The sequence below is a fragment of the Anomaloglossus baeobatrachus genome, chromosome 3, assembly GCF_048569485.1.
Source record: "Anomaloglossus baeobatrachus isolate aAnoBae1 chromosome 3, aAnoBae1.hap1, whole genome shotgun sequence".
Taxonomy (NCBI): domain Eukaryota; kingdom Metazoa; phylum Chordata; class Amphibia; order Anura; family Aromobatidae; genus Anomaloglossus; species Anomaloglossus baeobatrachus.
Window position 1 is genome coordinate 80,586,974 of NC_134355.1, and position 18,124 is coordinate 80,605,097.

The 18,124-nt window shown below is 46.0% G+C and overlaps 1 protein-coding gene across 2 annotated transcripts in view; it reads left to right on the plus strand.

Annotated features, from left to right (window-relative positions):
- Positions 1-2,027: 2,027 nt before the first annotated feature.
- KIF16B (kinesin family member 16B) overlaps positions 2,028-18,124 on the plus strand; it is a 499,368-nt gene continuing 483,271 nt past the window's right edge. For both annotated transcript variants that reach the window (XM_075339277.1, XM_075339278.1), the window contains exon 1: positions 2,028-2,467. In XM_075339277.1, the coding sequence (XP_075195392.1) occupies positions 2,421-2,467 (47 nt within the window). In that variant the 5' untranslated portion in view covers positions 2,028-2,420. The remainder of the gene's footprint in view (positions 2,468-18,124) is intronic.

An 18,124-nucleotide genomic window follows, 5' to 3' on the forward strand; every position in this document is an offset into this window, starting at 1 on the left:
TTAGCGAAGGGAACCTCCTGGGATTCCCAGCAGCCAAGTCCCGACAGAAGGCAACCGTCCAACCGAGAGAGGGAAACACAGTCACCGCCAAGGCTAAAGTTCCCAGGGCCAGAGCCTGCGGGCAAAAGGAGCTCCTTCAGCACCCATCCAAGCTGGGGAGCGGGTTACCGGTGGGAACCCATTGGAACCGTACACACTACACAGGTGCAGGGAAAGGCAGTCACCATCAACCTGCCGGGAGGAGAAACACTGCAGCCGTCTGTGGGACCCGTCCATCCAGCCGTTTGTTTTACCGGAGAATCTGTGTACATCATTGGCTGAGTGAGTACCACCGTGCCGTGCGGCACAGCGCTGCCCCCGCGACCCTTCACCTCGCCAGGCCCCGTAACCCGCCTGCAATCCATCCCTACCCCATCACCGGGGCCCCGGGACAACCAACCCCCTATCCACGGAGGGGAGAACTAACATCCAGGCTGCTGCCTGTCATCGCTCCCGGGATCCCCGTCCAGAGCAGCGGTGGTGTCACCAATCTCACCACAACCGTGGGTGGCGTCACGGACAATATCAAATCCCCACAATCAATCCCCACCCTTTTCACTCACGGGCGAGGAACGCCGCTCGAGTCCCCGGGATCCGGCCCACCGCTCGAGCCACCACCGAGCAGCGGCAGCCGCAGCAGCAGCGGCCTGACCCGAGCAGTGGGAGAGCGCAGCGTCCCCTCCTTCGTCTGCAACATAAATATGGAGCCGATCTATGGTGAAAATATGGAGCCGATGCCTCTGGACCACGGGCACCTGACCCCATAGATGCCCCGGCTACGGTGACGAGTTGCACACGGTGTAAATATGGAGCCGATGCCTCTGGACCCCGGGCACCTGACCCCATAGATGCCCCGGCTGCGGTGACGAGTTGCACATGGTATAAATATGAAGCCGATGCCTCTGGACCCCGGGCACCTGACCCCATAGATGCCCCGGCTGCGGTGACGAGTTGCACACGGTGTAAATATGGAGCCGATGCCTCTGGACCCCGGGCACCTGACCCCATAGATGCCCCGGCTGCGGTGACGAGTTGCACACGGTGTAAATATGGAGCCGATGCCTCTGGACCCCGGGCACCTGACCCCATAGATGCCCCGGCTGCGGTGACGAGTTGCACACGGTGTAAATATGGAGCCGATGCCTCTGGACCCCGGGCACCTGACCCCATAGATGCCCCGGCTGCGGTGACGAGTTGCACATGGTATAAATATGAAGCCGATGCCTCTGGACCCCGGGCAAATGACCCCATAGATGCCCTGGCTACGGTGACGAGTTGCACACGGTGTAAATATGAAGCCGATGCCTCTGGACCCCGGGCGCCTGACCCCATAGATGCCCCGGCTGCGGTGACGAGTTGCACAAGGTATGAATATGGAGCCGATGCCTCTGGACTCCGGGCACCTGACCCCATAGATGCCCCGGCTGCGGTGCACACACGCGTTCTTTTTACAGTGGAGCAGATGCTGTTGCCCGTAGCAACCAATAAAGTCCTTATGTTTTTATGGATTTCTGAAGTGAGGTGGAATGTGATTGGTTGCTATGGGCACCTGCATCGCGTTTCATTGGCTGCTGTACAGACAGAATCACCGTTACATAATATCATTAATTATATATATTTTTTTGCACATTTGTCCTTGCAGTGGAGACGCTGAATTGCCTCCTCCCGTGTGCTGCGGGTCACTGAGGCATGGAGCGTGCTTACATGTCACTATTTGCCTCATGTATATACTGTACGTCATCCCAATGACCCACAGCAGCCTCACACCTTAGCCGTAACTAGCTAGTCTCCAGCACATGACTATTAACCCTTTACGACTGTCACTATGACCCTGTGTTGAATGCTGGAACTTGTGGTCCAGATGTTCGTCGGGCGGTAAAGTTTCTATACAGGAAAAACTACACTTCCCACAAAGCACTGGAGTTGGCGTCACGTGACGAGTCAGTGCTCGGCTCAGCGGTGACGTCATTTGTGTGTGGTGTTGGGGGCGGAGCCGTCGCCCCTTTGCTGCTGCTCCCCGTGCCCTCTTCTTCCCCTGCAGCCTGCCAGCCCTGATTGACAGCCGGGGAGACCACGTTTAGCCGGAGTGGTTTGTGCAGCAGCTGGGGTTTGTTTATAGCCTGTAAAAACAAAGTAGTGAGGCATGTGAGAGTGCAACAGGGGTCCACACACAGCTGTGCCCACCCTGCCCATCAGTGCCAGCAGCCTCCAGCACTGGCTGCCCATTACTGGGGCTGATAAGTGCTCAGGAGCTCTGCATCCTCTCCCTGGCAGATGGCAGCCCCCCTCACCCACTTGTAGGGGGCTCCTTAGTCCTGAGCTGAACTTTGCTGAAGATTGTGGTGCTCATCAGTGAGCCCAGGACATCACAGGCATGAAACATGGCGTCCGTCAAGGTGGCAGTGCGAGTGCGCCCCATGAACCGCAGGTAAGAGCGTGGGAACCAATGCGGACGGTTACGTTGTCGCTGTATTTTGCGCCTTTGTTTACTTGTTTATCATAAACCGTCAAAATATTATTACTTTGTATCTTAGACCGAGTTCACACAGAGGATTTGCTCCATAATCCTCCGAAAACTCTTGGCGAATCAATCCTATTCATTTCTATGGGAAATCCACTTTACTCTCTGTTTTAGGAGTTTTCTGGGGGGGTTCTTTTTTTAATAAGGTTTTAAAAAACATCTGATGAGGAAAAGAAATGTTGGCATCTGCTATAAATAAAAATAAATCTTTATTTTTAAATAGCGCTAACATATTCTGCAGCGCTTTACATACATCAGGAACACTGTCCCCATTGGGGCTCACAATCTAAATTCCCTATCTGTAGGTCTTTGGAGTGTGGGAGGAAACCGGAGAACCCGGAGGAAACCCATGCAAACACGGGGAGAACATACAGACTCCCTGCAGATGGTGTCCTTGGTGGGATTTGAACCCAGGACCCCAGCGCTGCAAGACTGCAGTGCTAACCACTGAGCTGCTATAAAATAGGCTGCAAAAAAAGACTACAGAAAAAGATAAATTCTTCAGGAACAGAAAAGTTCCTCTAAAACTTTCCCCCAAAAGCAACATTTCAATTTTTTAAAAACTATTCGAAGTCGCCCGTCTTTAAAAAGTCTGTGTGAGCGTAGCCTTACCGTCACCCTTGAAGTGATCAAATGCGCTGCACCGGCTGAATTTCTTGTAAATTATTTGGGCAGACATGCAGAAAGCAACCTGAGGTTTCATTACATTTCACCTCCTATTCAGATTTTGTTGGGTTGGGAACATTTTTTAATTTGTGTTCGCCTTGATAAACTGAACCCCCGATCAGCGCAGTGTGTCTTCACACCGACGGGGACATTTGATCTGCAGATTAGTACGGTATGTGTTTGTTCTGCAAATCTTGGATTTTTGCAACAGGTCCTTCTGTAATTTTCATTCTTTTTTTAACCGGGGAAGAAGCAATTATCTGCTGCCCACCATATGTTTTATAGGGATTGTCCCGGCTACGGAGTCCACGCATATTAGATAAAAGTTGAACAAAATGCCCAACTTCAATCATAACGAATGCCGGCTGGTTTGGTAACTGACCGGTAAGGCTGCTTTTACACATCCGGTTTTTGCAGTGCGGCACAATACGGCGCTTTGCAGGAAAACCGCATCCGTTTTTTTTGCCGCCGGGTGCGGTTTTTCCCTCACAGACTTTTATTAGCGCCGTATTGTGCCACATAGCCTTGCGTTGCGTCTGGTTTTTGCCTTGCCAGATGCAGCATATTTAGCCTATGCGGCGGCTGGATGTAACGTTGCCTGGCACGTTTTTTTGTGCGGCGAAAAAAAACCGCATCGTGCCAGATCTGGCGCGATGCAGCGTGATTTACAATGCAAGCCTATGGACACCGGATGCGGCGTTTTGCGGCAAAAACTGCATCCGGCGGCCGGATGCGTTTTTTTGCACTGTGCATGCTCAGTATCAAGCCGCATCCGTCAAAAAACGGACGGGTCGCATGGAAAAACTTATGCAACAGATCAGTTTTTTTCGCCGCATCCGTTGCATAGGTTTTTGAGCCGGATTGAGCCGCACTGCAAAAACCGGATGTGTGAAAGCAGCCTAAGTAAATAATCACTGGCTGCGTAAACAGTTGAAAATATCCAATATTGGCTATAGTAGTCTGAGGTATATTGGGCTGTTGATGAACGATTGTTAGCCGGCCCGTTTTCATCTATATGGGGATCTATGAGCTAATGTCCAATTTGACACTGCAGCGTCCGATGCTGAGCTAGTGATGTGCTAGCTGCTTTCACACTGCGTTCTGATCTCTGGTCACTGGTCCCGTCTGGGCTTCCTCCGAACCCCCTCATAAAACGGATTTCAGACATATGCACTGACAAAGCTATTGACTATAATGGCGCAGACTGTCTTGCACCGTTTTCAGGAGTATACACCTATTGGAGGCGGACACCAAGGTGCACTCTACTACGTCTGGGTGTCTGCCTCCAGAAAGCGTATATTCCCGAAAATGGTGCACGACCGAGCACACGGTGACTGCGTCTGCACCATTATAGTCAATGACCCCGACGACACATTAGTCCGAAACCTGTTTTGTGGGGAATTCAGGAGGAAGCCCTTATGGGACCACTGAATGGAGATCAGAACGCAATTTGAAAGGATGGATTTACTTGTGCCACAGTTTTATGTTTCAGGGTGTCCATCTGAAACCAGAATTTGGGGGTAACTTACCTTGAGACCATTGACTCTCTAATGAGGCCGAGGTGCTTTGTGCTTAGTCTTGCCTTCTTTTTGGCAATGTCTGCTTCCTTGAGGCTGGCAGAATCGACCATTCTTTTGTGCCTGTCTCAAGCAGGCAGACACTGCCGAAATAGAGACCATACAGAACACAAAGTTACTCCATCTGCCTTCTTAAAGTCAATGACTCCATCAGGGGTCCTGTCCGAATCACATTTTTTAGGGCTTCAGATTAAACCGAGATGGAGCATTTGACCTATGGCCCAAGCACAATGTGAACCGGAGGGGTCTCCTGACCTAAGAAAACAGGCTCCTATATGGCTGTAAGACTTAGTTGGGGTCAGTAGACCCGCAATTCGTCCTATCATTGCAGTTATATAGGGACCGGGAAATACAGACATCTGAATTTCCTGAAGGGTATGTGCACACAATGTCGTTTAGACACTGGTGAACTTGTCGAGTTTTTTAGCAGAAGACTCTTCATAAAAACATTTGACAGTGGTTTCCCTGAAGGGTCTTTTTTGGCATCAAGTGGCTGTTTTTTGTGCTGGCTTTTTTTGCTTTGTATATATAAAATGGTGAGCGACTTATAAGAACACTCAAGTATCTTCTTTTAATGGCTTAACTTCTTTTGGAAACCTGAAGTGTTTAAAATATGCTCCACAGAGTGAAAAATTGCAGAACAGCTCGTTTTTACATTCCAGTGCATATGTTCATTCTTTTGAATATTTATTTAGTGAATTTTCCAGCAGTTTACAGAGCGTACCTGCCTAAAAGAGTCTGCAAATTCCCTAATGTGCACACAATCAGAACCTGCTGCGTCCTGGACACCGGTTCCTGTCCTGCAGGGCCGCGAATCTCCTGCGCAGGAGACCGCAGCTGCTCATATCCACGATGTGGGCTCGGGCAGTTGCGGTTTGTCGCTGTGTTCTCCCTGCAGAGAACACTCGCGTCTCCGCAACAAAGAATTGACATGCTGCGGCTTGGAAAGCCACATTGCAGGTCAGTTTTCACTGCGGGATAAACAAGCACAGTGGGCACGGGGTTTCTAGAAATCCATCCACTGTGCTTGTACTGTACAACGCAGCGTTTTGGATGAAGCGAAAATGCGACGTGTCCAAAATGCTGTCAACCCTGATCATGGGCAAACAGCACACTGTGCTTGGTCTTCCCGCAGTGAAAACTGACCTGCGTTCCGTCTTCCCGAGCCGCGGCGTGTCAGTTGCTGCAGAGACGTAAGTGTTTTCTGCAAGGAGAACAGAGAAAAAGACCGCAGCGGCCTGAATCCTGATCGTAGGCACAAGCAGCTGTGCTCTCCTGTGCAGGAGACTCGCGACCCCGCAGGTCAGGATCCGCCACGTCCAGGACACAGCGGATCCTGAGAGTGTGCACATAGACATTTTTTGCACTGCAGATTTTGCCAAGTGATTATATCAAATTTGTTGATACATGTGGATTTGATGCAGATTTCAATTTATATGTTGGAAACGGAAAATCCTCAGTATTAATCAAACTTCCCAGTTCTGTGCTGTTCTCGCTGAAGAATATGCAGGAGATCTGCTAATGTGCTATTGTCTCCTAAAATCTGAAGAGAAAACCCACCAAGTTTCTGCCCCATGTAAGTGGATATCACTGTGTAGCTAGACCATTTTATTGATGTGCACAACAATCCAGGTTGATTTTCCTTGTAAAAAAGTTTTCTGTGATGCATTTAATTTCTTAAAACTCTTTAGCTTTGGACGCAATATCACATAGACTCGATGGGGTCGTGCAAGAAGCCACTTTAATGTTGTGCTTTTGATTGTCACTGTCAAAGGAGGACAGACTTCACAAAGAGGACACATCTATGACTTCGATTTAATGATCTTTCATATATAAATATTAACTGAGAAAACTACAATAGACGTTCAAGTTTCAAAGCTTTCTCTCTTATCGCTCGGTTGAGTACGACTCTCGGGCATTGTATGGATCATCGCTCGACCGGCAGTTCTGTCCCATGTTGCTTCTTCCGCTTCGCCAATAGTCTTGTCCATATTACAGACTTATGGTGCAATCCATCTGGTTCTTGGCCAACCTGTTCTTCTTCTTTTGCCACTGACCAAGCCAAGAATGGCGTCTTTCTAAACCGACTAACTCCACATAATGTGGCCAAAAAAAGGCTAATTTTTGTTTGGTTATCTTAGGCTAGGTTCACATTTCCATTGTTTTGCATCAGTCACATGCGTTGCTTGACGCTTGTGACTGATGCATTGTACAACGGGTGATAAGAATTGGAATTCATTGTCATGAGAAAGCGGATTCCGTTGTAAAACGAGTGATCGTTCGCAATAGCCGGCCGCCAGCTTTTGAGAGCGATCAGTCGCTCTCAAAAGCCGGCCGCTGAGCGATCAGCTGATCATTTGGCCGCCGAGAGAGAGCATGCGCAGCGAAATCAAAAGGATTCTGCTGCTCAAAAAAACATTACATGCTGCGTTCCTGCCGCCTGACGGTCAGTCGTTCCACAACTGATCAGTCGGGCGGCGGATGCAACGCAAGGGCATCTGCCACAATCAGCTGCTCATACAAGTCTATGGGAAACAACGGAATCCACCAAACGGATTGCGTTGTTTATCAGAGCGGTGAATTGTGACTGATCATAAACAACGGAAATGTGAACCTAGCCTTAGTTTGTAGTGACAGTCTTGGCTTGACTTGGAATAAGACATTTCTGTTGGTGATCCTCGTGATCTATGGAATCCGTAGACGTGTCAGTAGAGTCTGGCACTCAGGGGTAAGTATGCCCCAGTTGGCAACATTCCTAGATAGTGAGCAGACAGACGTGTCACAGGCACGCGGTCGAAAAACCAACAACAGCTGCCAGGATGTCAACAGGCGGGGATGTAGTCACAGGTGTAGGTATGCCCTGCAGGGCGAGGACTGAATGGAGGGAGATTACTAGTCACAGCAAACATTAAGGTTTGTCCCAGCAAAACAGGTTCTCACCATAAGAGAGGTGATAAGTTTATGATCAGTGGCAGTCCGAGCACTGTGACCCCCTTTAACTGGAGCAGGGAACAAACATTTACTGTCTTTGGGAATGATGGAGATAGCCCAGTGCTGTACTCCATCAGTGTACAGCACTGGGCTATCTCCATCATTCCCAAAGACAGTAAATGTTTGTTCTCTGCTCCAGTTAAAGGGAATCTGTCACCAGGTTTTTGCTACCTCATCTGAGAGCAGCATAATGTAGAGACAGAGACCCTGATTCCTGCGATCTGTCACTTACTGAGCTGTTTGCTGTCATTTTGATAAAATCAATGTTTTCTCTGCTGCAGGTCTAGCAGTGAATCTGAGCTCATTAATATGACGGCACGCCACTTAGTCCTGTAATCTACTGCTGATTAATCAGTGATTTTACTAAAACTGCTCTAAGCAGCCCAGTAAGTGACACATTGTTGGAATCAGGGTCTCTTTCTCTACATTATGCTGCTCTCAGATTAGGTGGGATAAACCTGATGACCAATTCCCTTTAAGCCTATTCTTGGTCTCCTACTGACGTTCATTACTCTCATACATGTTCTTCGGTGCTCATCACAGACAGAACCTATGACTGTTAAGCAAGCTTTACACGCTACGATATTTCTAGCCATTGCTAGCGATATCGTACGCAAAAGCACCCGCCCCCGTCGTGCATGCGATATCGTGTGATCGCTGCCGCAGCGAACATTATCGCTACGGCAGCATCACACACACTTACCTGGTCAGCGGCGTCGCTATGACCGCCGAACAATCCCTCCCTCAAGGGGGAGGTGTGTTCGGCGACGTCACTAAGCGGCCGACCAATCAAAGCGGAGGGGCGGAGATGAGCGGGACTAACATCCCGCCCACCTCCTTCCTTCCTCATTGCGGGCAGGACGCAGGTACGGTGAGGTTCCTCGCTCCTGCGGTGTCACACATAGCAATGTGTGCTGATGCAGGAACGAGGAACAACATCGATAAACAACCATTAACAATTTTTGGTTTTAGAACGACCTCTCCATGGTGAACGATTTTCACCACTTTGGAGGACGTTTAAGGTCGCTGGTAAGTGTTACACGCTGCGATACCGTTAATGACGCCGGATGTGCGTCACTAACGACGCGACCCCGACGATAAAACATTACCGATATCGTAGCGTGTACAGCGGCCTTTAGTCTAGGATCGTGTTCACATGATCCTTTTCATGTCTGTAGGTCTAGAATTTTTATTCTTTTCCATACAAGAAAAACAGATGCTACACAAATTTTAAAAACGATCCTGAATCCCGCTCGGGCAGAATCCAGATGCACTATGAAAACCTGATTTTTCTGTTCCATCAAGAAGAGTTTTACATCCGAGCTTGATATCTTTGTGTTCCATATTTTACCGATCCATTGAATTCACCCTGGGGAAGACTTTTCTGAGTAATGGACCATCATGCTGCAATTTTCTCAGTCCACGTGGGAAATCACATGAATTTGCCCATTGGCTTTAATGGGTCAGTATTCTGGGCGAATGCGGTGCAATCTACACTCAGACGGATCTCGTTTGGATATGTTTTGGTTTCATTAAAGTCAGATTCCTATGGCCATATTGAAAAAACTTGCCAGTCGCATGGGCCGGTTTTGACCTTTACTTGCTCTATGTTTAGCCACGTTACATAGGAACGCCAAAGCTGCTTTCTTTTTCATGAAGTCATTTTTACTGGTGTTTTACATAAAGATATAACACAGATAATACAAATATTCCCACCAGCCATGTGCTTTTGGCACACACAGATCGATTATACGCTCCTCTGATGTTTTTGGGGAGTGCTGGAGAGTATCGTACGTAAGATTTTCATTCATAATTTTGCTCCCTGCAGTAATGGATTGGGTGCGGAGTGCCATCTCTGGTTTCGCCACCAGCTCTGTATATTGACATTACATTCAATATCGCTGAAACTTGGGATCCATGCCTCGAAGGGCAACATTGCTAATAGCAATTTAAAAAAAAATTTTTTTATTTTTTTTTATTTATGGCAAGGTAGGTAGATTATATAGTTGATCTGGTCACCAGATTTCTCAATTCAAACTGTGTATATTGCTAACTGATTTCTCAAACCTTATGAGGCTGATGTACTTACTTGTACTTAAATTGCAATCCTCCTATTAAAATGAGCATTCTATGAGCATTGTGATGAGACAAAGTGATTGGAATTCAAAAGGATCATGATATTTAGGGAATATTAACACAGTAAATTTATCGACGACTAAAGGCTCCGTCAAACGCAACGACGGATCTAACGATATATCGCCGAGGTCACGGATTCCGTAACGCACATCCGGCATCGTTAGCGACGTCGTTTCGTGTGACACCAACAAGCGACTATTAACGATGGAAAATGCTCACCAAATCGTCCATCGTTGACACGTCGTTCATTTTAAAAAAATTGTTGATTGTTGAGCACGCAGGTTGTTCGTCGTTCCCAAGGCAGCGCACATCGCTACGTGTGACACCTCGGGAACGACGAACTACAGCTTACCTGCGGCCGCCGGCAATGGGGAAGGAAGTAGGTGGGTGGGATGTTACGACCGCTCATCTCCACCCCTCCGCTACTATTGTGCGGCCGCTTAGTGACACTGCTGTGACGCAGCACGAACCGCACCCTTAGAAAGGAGGCGGTTTGCTGGCCACAACGACGTCGCTAGGCAGGTAAGTATGTGTGACGGCTCCAAACGATATTGTGCGCCATGGGCTGCGATTTGCCCGTGACGCACAAACGACGGGGGCAGGTACACTCTCTAGCGATATCTCTGCGTGTGACGGGGCCTTCAGTTTAGGCCATTTTTTTGGCAGGAATTTTTATCATAAGTACAGCAGGCTCATTAATACTATAGGGTTTAGTTAGTTACGCATGCTTTTTAACCCCAGTTCTTTAAGACAGGTTCACCTCTCAACAAATAATTAGTGTTTCAAAAGTGTCATGTGCTTTGCCACAAATCTAACTCTAGTCAGGGACAAAAGCAAGGTACACTACAGCCCATCAAGCTGTGACGTTGTGCCACCATTCCCCCCCCCCATCCCACTCTAGCTCTGCGTGTTTTGGCTTGACAGAATTAGCGTAAAACCAGAAATAGGAAAATTTTGCACAAAAAAAAAAAAAATTGCTACTTATCATAACATAAACATAAAGTGTTTTTGTAGAAGAATCCTGGCAAAAACTTGTATATGAATCAGGAGCTTTGTCTTTTTGCTGAGTGTTTTGAGCAGAAAATGAACAGAATCTCCAAGTTTTTGAGGATAATTTTGAGTTTCTGTTTCAAAAAGTACATAAAAAAACAAAAACATTGTGCACATATGGGATTTTCCGGCTTCAGAAAACGCCTTTCTCCTTTTACAAAGGGCTCTACTTATTCTCCCCGGGTCCTGCCCTGTGGACAGGGCTGTATCCAATACCTGAGCGCTGGCGGCTCTGCCCAGGTGGATGGCGTGAGCCGCTCAGATCTGCTGAGCTCACTGATTGGCTGTAGACTATAACAGTAATTGGAAGCAGTGGCTAAAACACAGCTCTGGACCTGGGAAGGGTGAGTAATAAAGAGTTTGCTTTTTGAAACAAACTGCTACCTCGGGATATGGGTTTTCTGAAAGTGGAACACCCCTTTAAGTATAAAGTATTACAAATTCTCATTGCATTCTATTATCTGATATAAGGATAGGGGGCTTCTGATCCTCGTTATTACATCCTTATAACTTATAGGACAACTGAGAAATCTCTTACAGAATCCTGGCTCTTCTAAGGAATTGACTGGAATTTTTCTTTTTTTTTTTTTTCTGGCCAATAAAAACTGTGGTAAGTTGAAGTTTCTTTCCTCGTTGCATACGTCTTATGCAGACGTATGGAGATGCTATTCATCCAGGTATAACCCTATCAGGTGGCGGCACTTTTCCTCCGTAGTCTTCTAAGGTTCGGGAAGAAGCAGTCCCCTTGCGTTGGTTGTTGTATTGCCATGTCTTGTGATGGTGCCGGCACAGTGCCGCTATTACGAGGCAGTCTGGTTTATATTCTGTCAGCAATGTGCGTAAGAAATGTGAAATTCATATCCTAGTAGGCAGCTGAATGGAGAGATTATCTGGTAATTGCATCGCTCCAGTAGACGTTTTATGGGATTTTTATCTGAGACTGTAGATTCTTTCACAGTATTTCCATAAGAAATTGAAAAATAGCATTGAATGGACGACAGCAAACCGTAACTGCGCAACAGTCGGAGTGAGTAGGGCCAGACAGGGCGGCACTGATAGTGGGGGGAAGGAGACCCTCCACGTCTGATTCAACAGCCAAACTTCACAGTGTGTGTATGACCCACCATACCTGGACTGTAAGGCTAGGTCAGGAGACCCGAATTCAGACCAGACATGTCAGGCCATACATAGACTGTGCATTATGGCTGCCCGAACCTGGCTCTAGACTTAAGTATGCGTTAAAGTGTATGGAACTCCTTTTGTGAGGACAGTATTCCAATGCTTATAAATTGTCATTGCACATCGGGGTGCTCGGGTACTCGCGGAGCTCTGCAGAGCATCGCGGGTGCTCAAATGTTTCGTCCGTGAAACAATGATCACAATGCACAGGCTTGCTTTGCTGCATGTGTGCAGGCTCCTCAGGGGGAGCAATTTGTTGCCTCTGTTTTATCCCTTGGGAGTGACATTCAATGTTCTCAGACTTGCTGTGCCCCAAAAAAAATAATAAAAAAATCTGCCATCTTCCCCGCCAGGAAATACTCTGTGTATGGCACATACTATCACTATCCACTATCCACTCGCGTTGAACTCGTCTGAGCATTTAACCGGCTTGAATCGAGTAATAGGCATTTTAGTGCTCGCCCATCACTATAATCAACTATGAAGATTGGTCATGAAAAGACTACAGGCGGTCTTCACTCTGCTCAGTGATAGCGAATGGCCTGAAGAATATGAAACAACATTTGGCTCCTTAGCATTTAAGGCTTTATTCACATGTACCTGTCAATTTTTGTTTTTACTTAAGAATTATTTATTTGTTTCCCTATTGTCATCTGTATTGCCACCATGTTGCATCCTTTTTTTTTTCCTCTACTGTTTTTAAGAACTGAAGCACGTAAACCTCAATCCCATAGATAAGCTATGGAATCTACAGAGTCGCCGTGTAGAGGGTCGTAACTCTGTACCCTGGAGAAGAGTGGGATGCCATGCCTCCGCAGACAATAACTGCACTTGTGGAAAGCAGGAGATGTTGTTGTCAGCTGTAACTGATGCTGAAGGCTACATGTCACGTTATTGAGACACGTGGTTTTTTTTTGTTTTGTTTTGGGGGGGTAGGGAGGGGGTTTATACCTACCCCCTTTGTATCAATAAATAGTTTTTAGATGAAGAAATCCCCATGGCATGCTTCTACTTAAAGGTAAGCTGTCAGGTGCAACCATGAGCAGTTCTGGGTGCATATTGCTAGTACCTGCCTAACTGTCCCTGTATCTAGTAGCATAGATAAAGAGATCTATAGAAAAAGTATTTCTAAAGATCCTTTATGAAATGTCCTTGTGACTAGTCGCTAGCCACATTAGCATTAGTTCCCTTTGCTAGTTGGCCCCCTTAGCATGTAAGCACGACCCTGTGGGCATGCTAACATACTAATGAATGCGCAGTGGCAGAGGCATCATCGATCTCACCGCTTTCTGGTGCCACCGCGCCCGATGCTGGATTTCGGCTCAGTGCGCATGATTAGAGTTCTTGGACCTCCAGTCATGCGCACTACGAAGCTGGGTGTATGTGTCCCAACTTCAAACTGGTGTAGTGCGCATGACCGAAAGTGTCGGGAACGTTTTGATCATGTGCACTGAGCCGAAAACCAGCGATGGCAGTAGAGGTGAGAGCGACCATCCACTGATGCTGCGCATCATTAGCATATTAGTACACCCACAAGCGTGTGCTTACATGCTAAGAGGGCCGACTAGCCAAGGGAAGTAACGCACTTGCAACTAGTCCCTCTGCTCATTAGCATATCATAAACTATTTTTAGAAATACTTTTTCTAAAGATCTCTTTATCTATGCTAGTGTATACAGGGACGGATAGGCAGGGATTAGCAATATACACCCAGAACTGTTCGTGGTTCTGGGTGCATATTGCACCTGACAGGATCCCTTTAAATGTCCTACTGTCGTGATAAAATATCACTGTAGGATGAAGTTTTTACATTCCCCATAAATTTAATTTAACCCTATAGCCAAATATCAATAACTTTGTGTGTGTATATGTGTGTGTGTGTATATATATATATATAATATATATATATAATATACACAGTGCCTACAAGTAGTATTCAACCCCCTGCAGATTTAGCAGGTTTGATAAGATGCAAATAAGTTAGAGCCTGCAAACTTCAAACAAGAGCAGGATTTATTAACAGATGCATAAATCTTACAAACCAACAAGTTATGTTGCTCCGTTACATTTTAATAAATTTTCAACATAAAAGTGTGGGTCAATTATTATTCAACCCCTAGGTTTAATATTTTGTGGAATAACCCTTGTTTGCAATTACAGCTAATAATCGTCTTTTATAAGACCTGATCAGGCCGGCACAGGTCTCTGGAGTTATCCTGGCCTACTCCTCCATGCAGATCTTCTCCAAGTTATCTAGGTTCTTTGGGTGTCTCATGTGGACTTTAATCTTGAGCTCCTTCCACAAGTTTTCAATTGGGTTAAGGTCAGGAGACTGACTAGGCCACTGCAACACCTTGATTTTTTTCCCTCTTGAACCAGGCCTTGGTTTTCTTGGCTGTGTGCTTTGGGTCGTTGTCTTGTTGGAAGATGAAATGACGACCCATCTTAAGATCCTTGATGGAGGAGCGGAGGTTCTTGGCCAAAATCTCCAGGTAGGCCGTGCTATCCATCTTCCCATGGATGTGGACCAGATGGCCAGGCCCCTTGGCTGAGAAACAGCCCCACAGCATGATGCTGCCACCACCATGCTTGACTGTAGGGATGGTATTCTTGGGGTCGTATGCAGTGCCATCCAGTCTCCAAACGTCACGTGTGTGGTTGGCAGCAAAGATCTCGATCTTGGTCTCATCAGACCAGAGAACCTTGAACCAGTCTGTCTCAGAGTCCTCCAAGTGATCATGAGCAAACTGTAGACGAGCCTTGACATGACGCTTTGAAAGTAAAGGTACCTTATGGGCTCGTCTGGAACGGAGACCATTGCGGTGGAGTACGTTACTTATGGTATTGACTGAAACCAATGTCCCCACTGCCATGAGATCTTCCCGGAGCTCCTTCCTTGTTGTCCTTGGGTTAGCCTTGACTCTTCGGACAAGCCTGGCCTCGGCACGGGTGGAAACTTTCAAAGGTTGTCCAGGTCGTGGAAGGCTAACAGTAGTTCCATAAGCCTTCCACTTCCGGATGATGCTCCCAACAGTGGAGACAGGTAGGCCCAACTCCTTGGAAAGGGTTTTGTCAGGCTTGTGACCCTCCACGATCTTGTCTCTGATGGCCTTGGAATGCTCCTTTGTCTTTCCCATGTTGACCAAGTATGAGTGCTGTTCACAAGTTTGGGGAGGGTCTTAATTAGTCAGAAAAGGCTGGAAAAAGAGATAATTAATCCAAACATGTGAAGCTCATTGTTCTTTGTGCCTGAAATACTTCTTAATACTTTAGGGGAACCAAACAGAATTCTTGTGGTTTGAGGGGTTGAATAATAAATGACCCTCTGAATAAACTTTTCACAATTTAACCAGGCTGATCTACAGTCCAAATGTCACAATGCCAAGTTAATTCCGAATGTGTAAACCTGCTAAATCTGCACTGTGTGTATGTGTGTAATATATATATATATATATATATATATATATATATATATATATATATATATATATATATATATATATATATATATATATATATATATATATTTATTTATAACGTACATACCAAAAGTTTGGACACACCTTCTCATTCAAAGAGTTTTGTTTATTTTCATGATTCTAAAAATTGTAGATTCACATTGAAGGCATCAAAACTATGAATTAACACATGTGGAATGAAATACTTAACAAAAAAGTGTGAAACAACTGAAAATATGTCTTATATTCTAGGTTCTTCAAAGTAACCACCTTTTGTTTTGATTAGTGCTTTGCACACTCTTGCCATTCTCTTGATGAGCTTCAAGAGGTAGTCACCGGAAATGGTTTTCCAACATTATTGAAGGAGTTCCCAGAGATGCTTAGCACTTGTTGACCCTTTTGCCTTCACTCTGTGGTCCAGCTCACCCCAAACCATCTCGATTGGGTTCAGGTCTGGTGACTGTGGAGGCCAGGTCATCTGGCGTAGCACCCCATCCTTCTCCTTTTTAGTCAAATAGCCCTTACACAGCCTGGAGGTGTGTTTGGGGTCATTGTCCTGTTGAAAAATAAATGATGGTCCAATTAAACACAAACTGGATGGAATAGCATGCCGCTGCAAGATGCTGTGGTAGCCATGCTGGTTTAGTATGCCTTCAATTTTGAATAAATCCCAAACAGTGTCACCTGCAAAGCACCCCCACACCATCACACCTCCTCCTTCATGCTTCACGGTGGAAACCAGGCATGTAGAGTCCATCCGTTCACCTTTTCTGCATCGCACAAAGACACGGTGGTTGGATCCAAAGATCTCAAATTTGGACTCATTAGACCAAAGCACAGATTTCCACTGGTCTAATGTCCATTCCTTGTGTTCTTTAGCCCAAAAAAAGTCTCTTCTGCTTGTTATCTGTCCTTAGCAGTGGTTTCCTAGCAGCTATTTTACCATGAAGGCCTGCTGCACAAAGTCTCCTCTTAACAGTTGTTGTTAACACTTGTTCTAGAGATGTGTCTGCTGCTAGAACTCTGTGTGGCATTGATCCGGTCTCTAATCTGATCTGCTGTTAACCTGTGATTTCTGAGGCTGGTGACTCGGATAAACTTATCCTCTGCAGCAGAGGTGTCTCATGGTCTTCCTTTCCTGGGGCGGTCCTCATGTGAGCCAGTTTTTTTTTTTGTAGCGTTTGATGGTTTTTGCCACTGCACTTGGGAACACATTCAAAGTTTTCCCAATTTTTCGGACTGACTGACCTTCATTTCTTAAAGTAATGATGGCCACTCATTTTTCTTTACCGAACTGCTTTACTAGCTGCTTTTTTTTTTTCTTTTTTCTCTTGCCATAATACAAATTCTAACAGTCTATTCAGTAGGACTATCAGCTGTGTATCCACCAGACTTTTGCACAACACAACTGATGGTCCCAACCCCATTTATAAGGCAAGAAATCCCACTTATTAAACCTGACAGGGCACACCTGTGAAGTGAAGACCATTTCCGGTGACTACCTCTTGAAGCTCATCAAGAGAATGCCAAGAGTGTGCAAAGCAGTAATCAAAGCAAAAGGTGGCTACTTTGAAGAACCTAGAATATAAGACATTCTTTCAGTTGTTTCACACTTTTGTGTTAAGTATTTCATTCCACATGTGTTAATTCATAGCTTTGATGCCTTCAATGTGAATCTACAATTTTCAGAGTCATGAAAATAAAGAAAACTGTTTGAATGAGGTGTGTCCAAACTTTTGGTGTGTGTATGATATATAATATTTCTCTTATAATTTACTTGTGATCACAGAACTCGTTCTACCTGTAATGATATAGGATACACAGTATTGCTCCTGTCTGATCATGTGACCCAACAACGTCCCTTTTGTTCTGACAATCACGGTTTGGATAAAATCTCTTTATTGTGCAGATTAGAGGAAGTATATAGCCTCCGAGGTCAGCAGCGGGATACAGGACCGGTTCTTCACCAGTCATTCATTACAGACTGGTCATGTTTTTGTATTCCTATTGATAAAGAGGTAAATAACAGTAATTGTGACTTCCCCTCCTGCCTGATGTCACATTGGGCTTGGGAAGAAGTAACGTCTTGCCAGCTGTATGATACCGAGTGACTATCGCACATGGGTCCTATTAATTATTCCAGCACCTCTACCCTTTTCTGACTGTTGCATTGATTACTATGCCATCCAGTGTGCAGTGGTGTGTCTCCGTGTCCACTGGCACATTTTATGGGATACTATACCAGGATAGACACTAAGGGTATGTTCACGTCATGTTTTTGCCACGTTTTTCAAGGGAAACTTTTTACTGTCCTAGCAAAGTAAATGAGATTTCTAAAATCCCATGTACATATTGCTTTTTTTTTTTTTTTATTTATTTTTTTTAATTATTTAATTGCGGACTTGAAGCGGCTTCAAATCTGCAGTGTGCTGCCACCGTGTCAGCAGCCGGGCTGCTCGGTTCCGGATCCGCGGTGGCTCGAGGGGTCTCCGGACCCGGGTCATGCGG